Consider the following 16098-nt stretch of genomic DNA (forward strand, 5'->3'; position numbering starts at 1 on the left):
CTTCCAATTTTTCCCAATTTCAACCCCAAAAAACTGAAACTAAATGGAGAAAACAACTATAGATTAATGGAATACAACCAAAAATGAGTTAGGAATCATTACCCAAAACTTCCTTTGAAAATCCCTCGAAACATTGCCTAATTCCGAGCTCTCAAGTCCAAAAATGAAGAATGAAATCAAACCCTCGAATTTCTCTTTTCTGCCCAGGCGTGACCGCATCTGCGACATAATTAGCCGCATCTGCGTGACCGCAGGTGCGCACGTCCAAACCGCACCTATGCTTCCTCTCACTTCTGAGCGCCAAAATCCGCTTCTGCGGAGCCGCTGATGCGCACAAATTCTCCGCACCTGCGGAGACTGTCAAGTCCAGCTCTTCTTGTACTTGCGCCTCAATCTTCGCATCTGCGGGCATCGTAGATGCGGAATTTTTCCCGCACCTGCGACCCCTAGCACTCCTCCACTTTTTCGCTTCTGCGCTTCCCTCTCCGCACGTGTGCTCCCGTACCTGCGGTCTCTTCACCGCAGGTGCGAAAATACTAGAAGCCTGAAGACTTAACAGCAACACAAATCAAACTTTTAATCCGTTAAGCACCCGAAACTCACCCGAGGCCCCCGAGACCTCAACTAAACATACCAACCAATCCTAAAACACCATACGAACTTAGTCGAGCCCTCAAATCACATCAACTAATGCTAAAAAATCATGAATCACCCTCCAATTCAAACTTAAAGAACTTGAAACTTTAAATTCCTACAACCGATGTCGAAACCTATCAAATCAACCTGGAATGATGTCAAAATTTTGCAGGCAAGTCCCAAATAACATAACGGAGCTGTTCCAACTTTCGGAATCGCATTCCGACCCCGATATCAAAAAGTCCACTTCTGGTCCAAATCTCCAAAAATTCTACTTTCGCCATTTCAAGCCTAAATCAGCTACAGACCTCAGATTTACAATCCGGACACGCTCCTAAGTCCAAAATCACCCAATGGAGCTAATGGAACCGACGAAACTCCATTCCGGAGTCGTCTTCACATAATTCCGACTACTGTCAAAATCCTAAGACTTAAGCTTCCGTTTTAGGGACTAAGTGTCCCAAATCACTTTGAAACATCCGGTAACCGAATTCAACCATGAACGCAAGTCAATACACATAATATGAAGCTGCCCAGGGCCTTATGCCGCCGGACGGGACTTAAATTCTCAAAATGACCGGCCGGGTCGTTATATCCTTCCCCTCTTAAACAAACGTTCATCCTCGAACGTGCTAAGAATCGCCTCGAAGTTTTTGAATCACTGAGAGTACATATCCAACATACAGTCGCGGGGGACCCTACGTCACCCCAACCCACATAAGCCTGATAACACCATCCCAACTGTAATTTATCCTTTCTATCAACACCGATAATCTTAGAGTCAACATTCTCACCGTTCATTTACATTCAAAAGACCCGATTCTAAATCCATAACCGGTATCAGTCTCAACCAGCTGTAACAACTCATGCCTATACCCACAAGGTACGACCACACAATAAGACACACCACACATAGGCCCATAATAACACTTCTGATCAAAATAGCTGCCCGAAATCAAAACCATCACCGGCAATTAGCCTCATATCCGTTAGCAACCCGTTTCAAACCTCCACAACACTGACAATGATGTAAGAAACATGAAGATCTCATAACTATACACCCGAATCAACAAGTCACAACTAACACTACCGGGCACACACCTCACAAGCTAAAACTCAAGAAGCACATAACGAGAATGACTGAATACGTAAAGAGAACCACATAAGAGAAATATCAAACAAGCCCGACAAGCACAACTCTCTAACAGTACCATACTATGAATCAATTTAAATAGGAAAAATCAAAGTACATGAACAAATCATAAGGATCTCATCCTGGTATCACCCTCTACCGCGGCACGCAACCCGGCTCAAACATAACGAATCACATGGAATCGCAAGGGTCTCACCCTCAACTCTGAATCACAAGTCGAATACACATCATACCAATGAAAATATTCCACTAGTTCAATTCTTCCAATAAAATCACAACACTTACTAAACCCTCACCCCGGTAGAGTATCAAATTACAAATCGTAACCAATTTACTCAGGAATCACATCAAACCTGCCATAATGGACAACATGAATTCACTTCTAGTATCGTAACTTTCAAAAATGAATAGAAACAAATGATAGACACGGGCTACCACTCATAGAGTCTCCCAACATGGTTAAACACCTAAACATAATACTAAGTCATGAACTCACCCATAGGTGGGACAACAAGTAGGGGAACTCGCCCCGATAAGCAGGACCGAATCAAAATACGAATGGTGCCCCTCTGTAACAAATCAAAAGCATACCTGTATGACATCATCTGGCGTAGTGGCCTCAAGCCTAATATATGAAACACATCAACAGGTCAGGCCTTCCCCTCTTGGGCGCCCTCTACTCGCCTGAATACTCCACTGTGACACACCTATCCGGAGTCTAGGACAATCTCTCACCCTGTGGATAGTATCTCCACACTCGAAGCAACCTCTATGCTGACGTGGTTGTGGGAACTGTGCGGTAGGGGTACTCTGAGACCCATGAGCACCTGAAACACTGTACGAAGCCTGAAGTGCAAACTGAACTGGCTGACCCACAAAACCTCTACCATGTCGTACCCTGCCTCCAAATTAAGGACATGCATATCTCTTCGGTCTACGAGGCCTCCTCACCTCCCTGTCCTCTCTCTCCTAATCTCGCCTGTCTTCTCTTTCCTGGTCCCACATGCCCTCTACTCGACAGGTGATCCCTACTACCTGCTGAAAGGAAACATCTGACTCTAACTCCCGAGCCATGCTGAACCGAATATCATGCATGAGTCCCTCAATGAATCTGCGGACACGCTCTCTAATAGTGGTGACCAAAGTAGGCGCATGCTTGGCCAAATCACTGAATCTCACGGCATACTCTGACAGTGACATAGTGCCCTGGCGTAGCTGCTCAAACTCCACGTGCCATGCATCTCGAAGGGACTGAGGTACAAACTCTCTCAGGAACATCTCTGAAAACTGAACCCATGTAAGTGAAGCTAGCTCGGCTGGGATACCCAACTCATATGCTCGCCATCACTGGTAAGCTGCTCCCCTGAGCTGAAACGTAGTAAAAGCAAACCCGCTCGTCTCCACAATACCCATAGTACGGAGAATACGGTGACACGCTTCTAGAAAACCCTGTGCACTCTCTGAAGCCAAGCCACTGAATGTAGGAGGGTCATATTTCTTGAATCTTGCAAGTCTATGCTGCTCTTCCTCAGATGCTGTTGCCCTGACCACGGGCTGAACTGGGACCACAGGCTGTGTCGCCATGACACCTAGAACCTGACTAACATGAACTTGCTACTCTGGGGTGTGGGCGAAGGGAGTCTGGGTTCCTCCCCCGGTCTGTGAAGTAGCTGGTGCAACCGGAATCAACCCCGCCTGAGCCAATGTACCAAACATGCTCAGGAACTGTGCTAAGGTCTCCTGAAGTCCGGGGGTAATAACATGCGCCTCCGGTACCTACTCCCTAACTGGAACTACTGGCGGCTCCTCAACTGCTGCTCTAGTAGGTGCTCTGGCTGCGACACTTACTCCTCATTAGCCTCTGCCTCTGCCTCTGCCTCTGCCTCTAGCAATACTTGCTCCAGGAGCAGCGTCGTCTATAACTGTAGCTCATGTCCTCACCATCTGTGAGAGAATGGAATGATAAAAGTTCAAACTCCGAGATCAATAAGCTTGCACGATAGGAATGAAAGAAGTGAGATTATCCTAATAGTTCTGTAGCCTCTCGAATATAAGTACAGATGTCTCTGTACCGATCCGTAAGACTCTACTAAACTCGCTTATGACTCGTAGCACCTATGAACCTAAAGCTCTGATACCAACTTGTCACGACCCAATACCCCTCCGTTTCGGTATCGTGATGGCACCTAGTCTTAAGGACTAGGTAAGACTAACAATAATTAAAATAATGACATTATTTAAATAGAATCTCTTACAATTCCCAAAACCGGTAGTACAAGTCATAAGCTCTACAGAGTATTTGCTAGAAAACTTCTAAATACAACTGTCCAGAAATAAGAATAAATAGTGCAAAACGAAAATTAAAGGTGACTCCGAAGCCTGCGAACGCAGCAACAGGTTTACCTTGAGTCTCCACAGCAACAGTCCACATAACTAGCGAACGAATAAATACCTGGATCTGCATAAAAATGTGCAGAAGAGTAGCATGAGCCCACCACAGCGGTGCCCAGTAAGTATCAAGACTAACCTCTGTGGAGTAGTGACGAGGAACAGTCAAGACACCCACTGGTCTAATAAACTGAACAGATATAAGTACACGAACAACAGAAGTATGATGTCTACATAAAGACTATACAATATGGCTCACAGTACAGAAATGGAAATCAGGAAGGAAACAACAATTATCAGCGGAATATCATGAAAATGACACAGAAAGGTGAATGGAACACAACCTAAATCCGGAATCACAAATGCAGCAAGGACAAATAATAACTCAGCAACTACAATCGCTTTTATATCAGGTTTTAGTCAGCAACTCCATGAGGTACCGAACCTCGGACAAATCACAACTTACGGGTCTCAAGACCTGAACTCTAACACTTGGCCTCATGTGCCCTCATAATATCTCATAACCACACTGACAACTCACGTACCAATAGGGTCATTCTCACATAGAAGGCAAGTAAACAAGGGGGAGCATCTATGCTCAACAATATCAAGAACACCTCTTATGCGATAAGAGTGCTTAACTACGTGTATACTTGTGAAAGTGTACTACCATAGTCCATATCAGCAATTAAGCATAAGGAAAAAGAACGTACATCACGTAGAATATTTTTACACAGCTTTCACAAGATAAATCTCACACAGGTACGTATACTACTATACAAATATCAACAACAAGAATGCCCCCAGGCTACAAATCATCACAAATCACCCCTGACACAGTCCACCTTGTCTCGCCACGCGTGCAATAGTAACATAAATGCCCGCCTTGTCTCGCCACACATGTATAACAATGTTCCCACCTTGTCTCGCCACATGCGCAACCCACCCACCCCCACACACACACACACACACACATACATATATATATATATATATATATATATATATGTGTGCGCCTTGTCTCGCCACACATAAATGCCCGCCTTGTCTCGCCACACATGTATAATAATGTTCCCACCTTGTCTCGCCACATGCGCAACCCATACCCCCTATATATATATATATATATATATATATATATATATATATATATATATATATATATATATATATATATATATATATACACACATACATATCCCGCCTTGTCACGCCGCATGTGCAACTATCAATGGTAACAATAGCACGGCAGAAACCTCATGCAACCCCATAATAACAACCGCGCGGTAGAAACCTCATGCATCACAATAATACAATCCGCACGGTAGAAACCTCGTGCATCACCACAACAAGTACATCAGCAACAATGACAATAATAAAAAGAACGACAAGTAAATGAACTCAAGAACTTTAATTCACAAAGAAACGATAGAACCAATTCACAAAGAATAACCACAGTAAAGAATGCTAGGCGTAAAGAGAATAGCTCAACAATCCCACAAGATACACTTCAACAACAGGGAAGCTAACACGAATCCAATAATGCCAAATAAAACAAGTCGACTATGATATAGGATAATCTAAACTTCTTTTAAGGTTGAGAAAATTACGAAGGATATTCAACAATTCAATTAAGGATAAGCAGTGGAAAAATAATCATAACCTCAATTAAGACTAAACAATTATAGGATGAGACAATATAAATTCCAAATAAAGATAAGCAGTTATGAAAAGATAGCATGGCTATAAAAGAGATAACAGATTCAATAAGTTGTATTCAAATTAGTGTTCAAAACTCCAAAATACACGCTCTTAAGTTGTAGAGAAAAAACTCAAATTTTACTCTTAAATTTTATATTTTTAGTATAGAAATCTACGAGAAATCAAGATATATGATCAAATCGAATTAAGAATTAATTACCCTCAAGATTGGAGTGTAAAGCCTTTTCAAAACCTCCTCCTCTCGTTCTCCAAAACTTATAAATGGTAAAAATAAGCTAACTCTGAAAATCTGGTCAGTAAATACCCCTTGTCCAAAATCATTAATTACGATCATGACATGCCTCACACGATCGCAAAGACCATTGGTCGGGCCCTCTATGCAACCACAAACTCCCTCACGTGGTTGTGATGCATCAGCAGACAGACCTACGCGATCACGCACCTATTCAAACGATCTCGATGCACATCCTGCCAAAGCTACACGATCTCGAACTTCTCCACGTGACCCCGTGATCAATCTCTTATATGCCATGCAACCTATGCCAATCGATCGCGATTTACCCCACTGATAGTATAAAACCAACAATCTAACTAAATCTGAAATTCTCTAAAACCATCTTTAAACTCACCCAAGCCCTAGGGACCCTATCCGATCATCTTAATAAGTCTATATACCCTATACAAACTTGTCCAAAGGCTCAAAAATACTTTAAAAAAATATCAAAACCAAGAATCGCATTTCAAATAAAATATCTCAAATTTTCTTAAGTTCAAAGTCTCAACTTTTGACTAGAAGCACGAATCTGCCACAAGACATCTGAGACCCGAACCAAATATATGTACAAGCCCAATGTCATTATTTGGACCTATTGGAGCCTTCAAATTACCAATCAGGGGTCATTTACCTATAATGTTAACTTGCTCAATTCTTTCAACCTTAAGTTTATAGTTAGGAATTAAGTGTTCAAATCACTCCTGAACCCCGCGGGAACCAAACCATCCATCTCCACAAGTCATAAAATATAAAAACAACCTACGGGAAGTATCAAATAAGGGAATGGGGTTATAGTCTTCAAAAATACCAGTCGGATTATTACATTCTCCACCTCTTAAAAAGTTGTTCGTCTTCGAATGGGTTTAAAATGTACCTAAATGGCTAAAAAAGTATGAATATCTGCTTCATGTATCTGACTCGGTCTCCAAGTAGCCTCCTCGCTCGGTTGTCTTTTTCTAAGCCCCTTCAGTGAAGCAATATCTTTTGATCTCAACTTTTGAATCTATCCATCCAAATAGCTACCGGATTTTTTTATAGGCTAAATTTTCATCTAGATGCACTATGCTGAAGTCCAAAGCATGTGATTTATTTTCATTATGTCTCCAAAGCATAGAAATATAAAATACTGAATATATTATTAAAATATTAGGAGGCCAAGAAAACCTGTAAGCAACCTTACCAACTCTCTCCAACACCTCAAATAAACCAATAAACCTCAGAATCAACTTGCCCTGTTTCCCAAGCCTCATCACTCTCTTCATGGGTAAAACTTTCAGAAGTACCTTCTCTCCCTCTATAAATTTCACATCACAAACCTTCATGTCTGCATAATTCTTCTACCTACTCTGAGTTGTTCGAGGTCATTCTTGAATCAACTTCACTTTCTCTAACGCATCACGAACCAAATTTGTACTCGATAACCTAACCTTACCAGGCTCAAACTAACTAACTGGAGAATGACACCGTCTATCATATAAATCCTTACACAGAGCCATCTGAATGCTGGACTTATACTTATTATTGAAAGTAAACTCAACCCACACGTAAGAATTGATCCCAATAACCTTCAAAGACAATAACACAATCTCGCATCTTGTCCTCAAGAGTCTGAATAGTCCGCTCTGACTGACCATCTGTCTGTGGGTGAAAAGTCGTGCTATGGTCAAGTTGTATACCCAACTCCCGCTGAACAGATCTCTAAAAAGTGAGATGTGAACTAAGTGTCACATTCTCAAATGATAAATATAAGCATGCCACGCAAACAAACTACCTCCCAAATGTAAATCTAAGCTAATCTTTCCAAAGTATATGTTGTCAACACTGGTATGAAGTGCGCAGAATTGGTCAACCTATCCACAACGACCCAAATAATATTAAATGTTGGGTCCAACGTACACGCAAGTATATACAGTCGACAAGTAATAAAGTGATGAAAAAGTATCATCCCACAAGGATTTATGATTAACTATTGTCCAACCTAAACTACTTATAAGTTAATTGCTCTAGCGGTTATGAAGAAGATGATTGTGATTTTACGACTAAAGTTACTGCAAAACTAACAAACAAGAAAGAAAACAAGGATGCAAATAGTGCAAACAAACACTTAGGAGAAATTCAGTGAGATAGGAATATTCTGGGGTTATGGGATTAACGCCTCTCCTATTGTATTTTTCCGATTGATTCAATTAATTGATCTATCTAATTTATTGGTTAACAGGGTGTATTATGCTCACGAATTTCTTTCTACGCGTTGCTCGCCTATTTAAGCCAACCTAATCGTATACGTTTATAGAATCCGAATTAACAAGAATGCATGTATATCTCACACAAAAATAATCAAGTAAGGCAACTAGAATATTTCTATCCTAATCACGAATCTATTCTCCGATTTTTGGATTTAAGAACTTACTTTATTCAATCTTATGCATAATCTATAGTTCTCAGTTTCGAGTTCAACTATAAATTTGTAGATAGTATTCTACCGTTAGCTACGCAGTAAAATAATTAAGTGCAAGATTGAATAAATTAATTAATATAATATTTCGAGCAATATCATCAACCGTCAAACAACAATAGTCAGTAACAACTTATAAACCCGGAATAAAGGGGTTTCTAGCCACGCATATTCATAACAATCAAAGTATTATTTTAAACATAAAATCTATGAATAATAGATGAAGGATGGATGAGTCGATGAAATATGTGCTCCCTTCGTGTTTCTAAACCCTTGCCGCCTTCACAATCGAGTAGGAAAATTTAATTTGCGGATTGGGAAAGGGACCAGGCCACTATCCTCGCAAGGCCTGGATTGGGGAGAGATATTTCCCTTGCGGCACGAGTCTTAGCACCTGATTCTCCTCGCCAAAAGCCAGACGTCGCCTAGCCTGACGCCTAGTTCTTGGCCTCGCTCGATTTTTTCCTTTTCGTGCTCTTTAATTGTATTTTCAGCATCCTTGCGTGCACCCTTCACTCATTTTAATCTTCTAACGATCCTAAATATAAAACCAACTCAATTAAGCTTAAACATCGCACATATCAACATTAAAATACCAAAATATAAGGTAATCAATACACTAAAAACATACATTTATAGTAAAATATCACTACCCCACACTTAAACGTTGCTCGTGCTTGAGTCAACCAATAATTACACTATCTTTGAGCACTTTTTTTTTAAAACAATCGAAGCATACTTCACCAATGAATATGGTTGATTGCAACAATTAAACTTAGCATATGCATTCAAAACACACTTTCCTTTTACTTATTCCAAACTTCAAGAAAAAAAGTTTCATAGCAAAGATAACATGCTTATAACACTCCTAGACTCAAGACCCGATTCAATGTCACAATACACTCATAGCTTAAAAACTTAACATCATAGAGAAGTCTAATAATGTTATTTATCCCTCGTGAAACCATATGCCCTCACAATAAAATCAAAGAGAGTCAGTAGAATTCACACATTCGAATCTCATGATCAAATATAGTTTAAGAACTCACATATATCAAAGAAATCGCTCACTCTCACAAAGAAGTTACATACATACAAAAGGTACCATAGGCTTTCCCTTTATTTAAACCTCTGCTAATGTTGGCTCGCTTGATCTAAAATCAATTAGGACTTTCTTATAGTTGTAATGTGGGCTAAGGGACGGGTAGGATATATTTTAGGAATAGTGGATTACCCTCCTATGCACTTTAACACATCACAAAATTAATTTTAAGCACATTATTTTTCAATACCAACTTCAATTTCACAAATAATATCACCTCCAAAGACATTCCCTTTTACTTTAAGCACTACTTTAATTTATATCCCACTAGCAAGACAAGATATTAATTTATTTATCTATACCCATTTTTTAAAGATTTTTTTTCTCAACAATAACTTTTTCTCTTTTGTAATTTTTATCTTCTTTACAATTCTCGCTAGCGGATATCTTACGATACAAATGCACCTTTTTTTCTTTTATTGGTTCCACTCAAAAGCCACCCAAGTTCCCTCCATGCTTCTTCTAGCGCTCATTTATACTTAAAGTGCCTTAAGAGGTCAAAGGATCAAAGCAATATCAGTTAAGAACAAAAAGGATATAGGCTTGTAATATAAGTGCCAAATAAACGTTTATAGGCTCAAAAGGGTTAACTAGGGATAGTTTTTGTTTGTGATACCTAGTAAGCTCAAAATGATCAAAGAAGGCCTAAAATTATTTTTCAAATCGGGAATCACCTAAAATTTCGCTTCAACTCACATGCTGGATAAGTTCTAGACTCAATTAGAATGACATGAACTACACAAAAAAAACCTCACTACACATGGCACATGACTCACTAAGGACGGTACCATTCTGACTCTCAAACTATATCAAGTATTTACGGATCCACAAGAGATTTAACATTAAGCACAAAGTAAATACTAGTCAAGAAAACGAGACATAGGCATCACAAGACATGCAATCTAATTCACCAAGGAATCATAAAACAATTTGAACACATAGGGATTATACTATACATGTCAAAGACTAAATATGATACTATCAAACAAGTTAAAGGAGTCTAGGTTCATCATTCTTCCTCCTTTTATTTTGTAAATACTAATCTACTCTAAAAATACAAACTATGACTCGGTTCAAACTACATCCTATGGAAAAGAACCGAGGCACAAATTAAAATCACGGGCGATTATTACTACCTAAAGAAAACTAAAAGACATATTCTTTGATTTTTTATTTTTTAATTATTTTGTGCTTTTTGTTAGACTTTAATCCCTCAAGAAAAATATGTACGAGAAAACAAAAAGCTAATCTAAATCTAGACTATTAAAAATGAAAAAATAAGAAACTAAAAGACACTAATATACTATTTAGAGAACAATGAGAATCCCCACCCCACACTTATTCATGCAATGTCCTTAGTGCTTATAAAAAACAAATAAAATCAAGAAGGGTGGTAAAGAAACTCCCTGATCACTCCTCGTCATCCTCATCATCATAAAAGGCTTTATCATCAGCCTCCAAGTCAATATCATCATTAGCTCCAACATCCCCATCATCATCTTCATCAGCCTCCTGCTCGGGCTATACTGGCTCAGGCTCTGAATGCTCCGGGGTATTCATATTTTCATCATCAGGCAACCTCTGGCCGTCACCAATCCCAACTAAATGCTGAGCATGAGCATTGAGCAGATAACGCTCATTCAAGTTTGCTCCTTCCTCTGGAGTCGTTTCCCACCCATCAATCCGCAATTGCAGGTCTAGCATCCCATAGAAGTGGGACATAAAACTATCATCACGAGCCTGACGCTCGGCACCAATCATCATCATCATCTTTATCCCGTATGCTAGTAATGTCGGTCTCTTGGAGTGCCACCGGAAAGATCATGTCAAATTCTTGCTCCTCAACTACCTCTTCCTTTCTCGGTTATTGTGTCCGCATATTTCTAAAAAATAATTGATCCACCTTCTTACTTTTCCTCACCTACGCCATCTGGTGGACTATCAAATGACCCACATTTACTTTTGTCTCATCATCAATAAGTACCACAAATATACCCTCTCACGCCTAATATGGTTGTCGCGCTCGCAGGGTAATAATCAAGCATTAATCAACTGCAACCATACTTTAACCATAAATTTCAGCTTCTTTTTTGGGAATTTTATATGGAGGTGAGTGTTCTTATCACGGACCCAGGAAACAATAGAGGTGACACCACACAAGGTATGTAGAATCTCTTGATAAGTTGGTCGGGCGATGAAGTTTCCCAATGGATCATGCCAGACATCAGATGCCCCCAAGTGAGCACAAAGGGCATAAGAAAAGATATCAATCAATGTCCCCCGAATTGGCACTAACTGCTCCTCATCTTCTGGATCCCATCTAGCATAGAACTCATGAACTAAGCTTGCATTGATGTAACCCAGATTTTTGAATACATATCTCAAACCCAAATCATGGATAGATCACCAAATAGACTGATGCTTAGATTTCAACCGGTGCTCCCCCACCTCTAAGTCCGGATGCATGTGTTTTTGCCGATAAATCTTATACTACCTTTTGGCCAATGGGGGTATGCTCTGATCCCATATTCGTGCACACCCCTAGGCCTTGGTCGTGATGCTGCCATAACCACAACCAAACGTATTCCTTTTCTTGACTACTAGATATAGCCTCTCCTCAATTCTTCTTCTTAGGTGGCGGTGCATAAGATATCTTTTTCGTGGTGGGGGATGTGGCCATGCCCTTACCTTTTTCCATAGGTTGTGCACTTGGGCTTTGGACGTAATATTTTGTACCTGTACATGTTTATGTTAGTCAACTCAGAGGGCCATGAATCAAAGAAAAAAGTGGTCCTAACGACCCTACTCTCAAGAATTTAGCACATAACTTGCAAGTTAATCAAGGCTACTCAGACTTCACCTCATTAAATCTAGCATGAGTGTATTCTCAAGAAAACTAGCACATATGGGAAGATAATATATGTACCCTACCTGAAACACTTACCCTGCCTCCGGTAAGCCACCCCACACTTAAAGTTTATGATAGGTAAGCTTACAAACCACTAGTGTATCAATCCCAGAGAGTCGGGTTCCAATTGGGACAAAAATTTCCTTTGAGACAATTTAGCGATAATTTGGTGCGCACTAGTTACGGGTAAGCTTTTGTGTGGGTGAGGGTTTGCCTCACTCTCTCAAACTGGCTTGGGATTTGAGTGTAAACACTCCTCAAGAAATAAGCATACTACTTCTATGGGGTTGGGACATGCATGCACAATTTTACCATTACAACTTTCAAAAGGGTTGCATGTGTTCATAAACTTCTAATAAAACCACATAGAGGAGAGATAGAGAGAGATAGAGAGAGAGGAAATTCATACATGTATATGTTAAAGAGGGAGTGTGTGATGTAGAGCTAATGTTGTGATTTTTGTGTGTGTGATTAAGGGGTGTTGCGAGGTCCTTGAGTGAGAGAGAGAGACAGAGAGAGATGGGAAGTTAGGGTTTGCCAGTGTGTTTGGGTCGTGGGGCAACTGATACGGGGATTTAAGGGGGTGGGCATGTGTTTAAGAGAAAAGAAAAAAAGATAGCTTATTTGGGCCTCGCGAGGCTCCTTGCGTGACTGGACTGGCAACGCGGGGTATGGGTAGGAGTGGTAAACGGGCGGGTCGGGTCGGATATGGTTCGGATCGAAACGGATAATGGAAAAATGGATAAATTATCCGACCCGATATATATTTAATACGGATAATAAACGAGTTAACCGGCGAATAAAATAAGTAACCATATTATCCATCCATGGCTTCACATTTGCCTCAAGCTCTAATATGAATTTGCTGCCCCTTGCAAGCAACAAAAGAACATTTTTTTGATATCAAATCAGTGACTTAGAGCAATTTCGAGATCATCTATGTCTCTAAGCTAAATATTGTTTTATGTCAATATAATTCAATAATTTATATACGCGCACTCACACATAAGAAAATCTGTTTTTGTCATATTAAAATGTATTTTCTCGGTGAAGAAAATTTAACCGAACTGCAAAATCTAAACTAAGAGAACAGTTTGAGCTGACTCAAGCATTAACATATTCTTATTAAAAAACAAAAATAATCTCGTATTACTGTCAATTTTTTCATCATACAAAAAGTTTGTACCAAAGCAAATTTACCTCCTTCATATGAAGTTTCAAATAAAGTGCCTAACTACTAATGCTGACACTATTGATATCTTTTTGTCATTTCGAAAATATACTGTAATGAGTTCCTAGCTACATGGTACATATATTTTTATAGCAATTTATTTTTGATAAGGTAATATTTATAGCAAGTTTAACAGTATCAAAACATGTGACTTTAATATTTTCAACTGAGTATTATGATTAAATATAAAAAAATATAAAAAATTCACTAAAACTCTTCATTTTCAATTCAAGTAGTAGGGGGTTGACTAGTTCTTCATCAACAAATTCTCTATCCATTCTCTTCATTTTCTCGTTCCCTCATCCATTTTGTCATCTGCAATTCCTTTTTTTTTACACCACTGCAACCAAGAGGAAAAAGATCATATTTTTACATCACTGCAACCAGCAGGAATCAAGAATGGTGCATTTTAAACCAGATAACAAAATACATTGAATGCACTGGCAATATACATTGAAATGCACCAGCAAAATATAATGAAATACACCAGCAAAATACATCGAAATACAGAAAATCAGCTGTACTTAGACAAATCTGTCCAATTTTGCGAATATGAGCAAATAACAGGAGGAGAAAATCAGCCCAAACAATGCAGAAACAGTGTTGAAAAAAACAGCTCAAACTGTGCAGAAACAGGATAGGCTTTAGGCAGCAGCAATGCAGAAGTTTAGGCTATAGAAAAATCCTGCAACGCTCACAGCTGGTACCTAGATTTTCTGGACAAAAACAACAGTGCATGAGCTTCTAAAACTGGCTTGTAGACCCTTCAATTTACTGTTAAGAATGCTGCTCAAATCCTGCTGAACTGATGCCCGAAACAGTACAAATATTGCACTCAAACTATAGAAATCTGCATCATATGTTGTCGGCCGAATGGTTATGCAATTAGACAAGTACAAGCAAGTCATTTGTGTGAGATGCATAGACCCTTCCGTTCACCAATCATGGCATCATAATTAAATTAATCACCAAAAGCATCAGTATATACTGCTAAGATATGAATCTTAGCAGCAGAACATCATAAATATTAGAATAGTTGGTTCAATAGAATCCCAAAAGTACAAGAAAATAGAAAGAGAACAACAGAGGGCACTCTTACCTCTAAGTTTCGCAAGATAAGGTTGAAGATCAATAGCAATCTCATCTTCTTCATCAGAGTCGGATCCATCATCAAGATCTTATACAATTTAAAAAGAAAAAATATTACAGTTTATTAGTTTTTCAAAAAAAGAAATAAACCAGTCTAGAGAAGATTAATTTACCTTCTCTTCCACAAATCCAATCTCTAGTACATAGCTTTGCCTCGGCATTTGCGGGAAGAATAGAACTTTGAAACTTTTCAATGACACGACCACCTATGCTAAATGCAGATTCAGAGGCTACTGTGGTGATTGGAACACTCAAGATATCTCGTGCCATTAATGAGAGTTCTGGATACCTTTGCCTGTTATCCTTCCAATATCCAAGTACATCCAGATTCGGATTTGTTTTACGGTCAAGATTAGCTTCCTCCAAATACAAGTCTAGTTGTGTTTTACCGGTACTTGACTCCAACTGACTTTCAAACTCATCAAACTCATCAAATGCATCCCTCATTTCGTTGCTACCACTACTACAAGCTTGATCCCCCGATAACGAGGTTGTAGTCGAAGGTATCAAGTACTCTTTGAATAATAATTGTAAGTTATCTTCAATAGCCTTCACTTTTTCATTAGCAATCTCCTCAGGATGAAGCTTTGAAAAGCAAAACTTAACAAACTTCAATTTATATCGAGTGTCAAGGACAATAGCTATAGATAAAATGACACTATATGACTCCCAATATTTCTTAAACTTTTCCAACATCAAAGAGCCCATCTCACTCATCACTGAATCTCCACTGTTTTTTTGTTCTTCCAATAACATTTCAATTCTCCATACGTTAGGAAGATACAAATTAGCCGTGGGGTATTTACATACAGAAAACAAGGTCGTAATGTCATAAAATGGCTTCAACAACTTAGCTATAATCTCAACCCTTTTCTATTCATCTTCAGAAAGGTCATGTCTAAAATCAACGTCAAGCAAGTTATAGTGAATATAAGCTTGCCGATAAAGAAGAGCACTTTCAAACATTTGGTAGGTGGAGTTCCACCGAATAGGCATATCTTGACGTAGCTTCTTAGAACATGGTAGACCAAGATTACTAAGACACTCCACAAATTTTATTATTCTTGTTTCTGAATTCTT

The 16098-nt window shown here is 39.2% G+C and overlaps 1 protein-coding gene across 1 annotated transcript; it reads right to left on the reverse strand.

Annotated features, from left to right (window-relative positions):
- Window positions 1-14139: 14139 nt before the first annotated feature.
- Window positions 14140-15875, reverse strand: LOC117278773 (zinc finger BED domain-containing protein DAYSLEEPER-like). Its single transcript, XM_070178475.1, has 4 exons — window positions 15132-15875; window positions 14969-15046; window positions 14300-14309; window positions 14140-14209 (listed from the first exon to the last, which is right to left on the reverse strand). Exons 1-4 carry the CDS (start codon window positions 15772-15774, stop codon window positions 14140-14142), a joined length of 801 nt encoding a protein of 266 aa, XP_070034576.1. The 5' UTR covers window positions 15775-15875.
- Window positions 15876-16098: the final 223 nt, after the last annotated feature.

Source organism: Nicotiana tomentosiformis, chromosome 6 (assembly GCF_000390325.3).
Source record: "Nicotiana tomentosiformis chromosome 6, ASM39032v3, whole genome shotgun sequence".
Classification (NCBI taxonomy): Eukaryota; Viridiplantae; Streptophyta; class Magnoliopsida; order Solanales; family Solanaceae; genus Nicotiana; species Nicotiana tomentosiformis.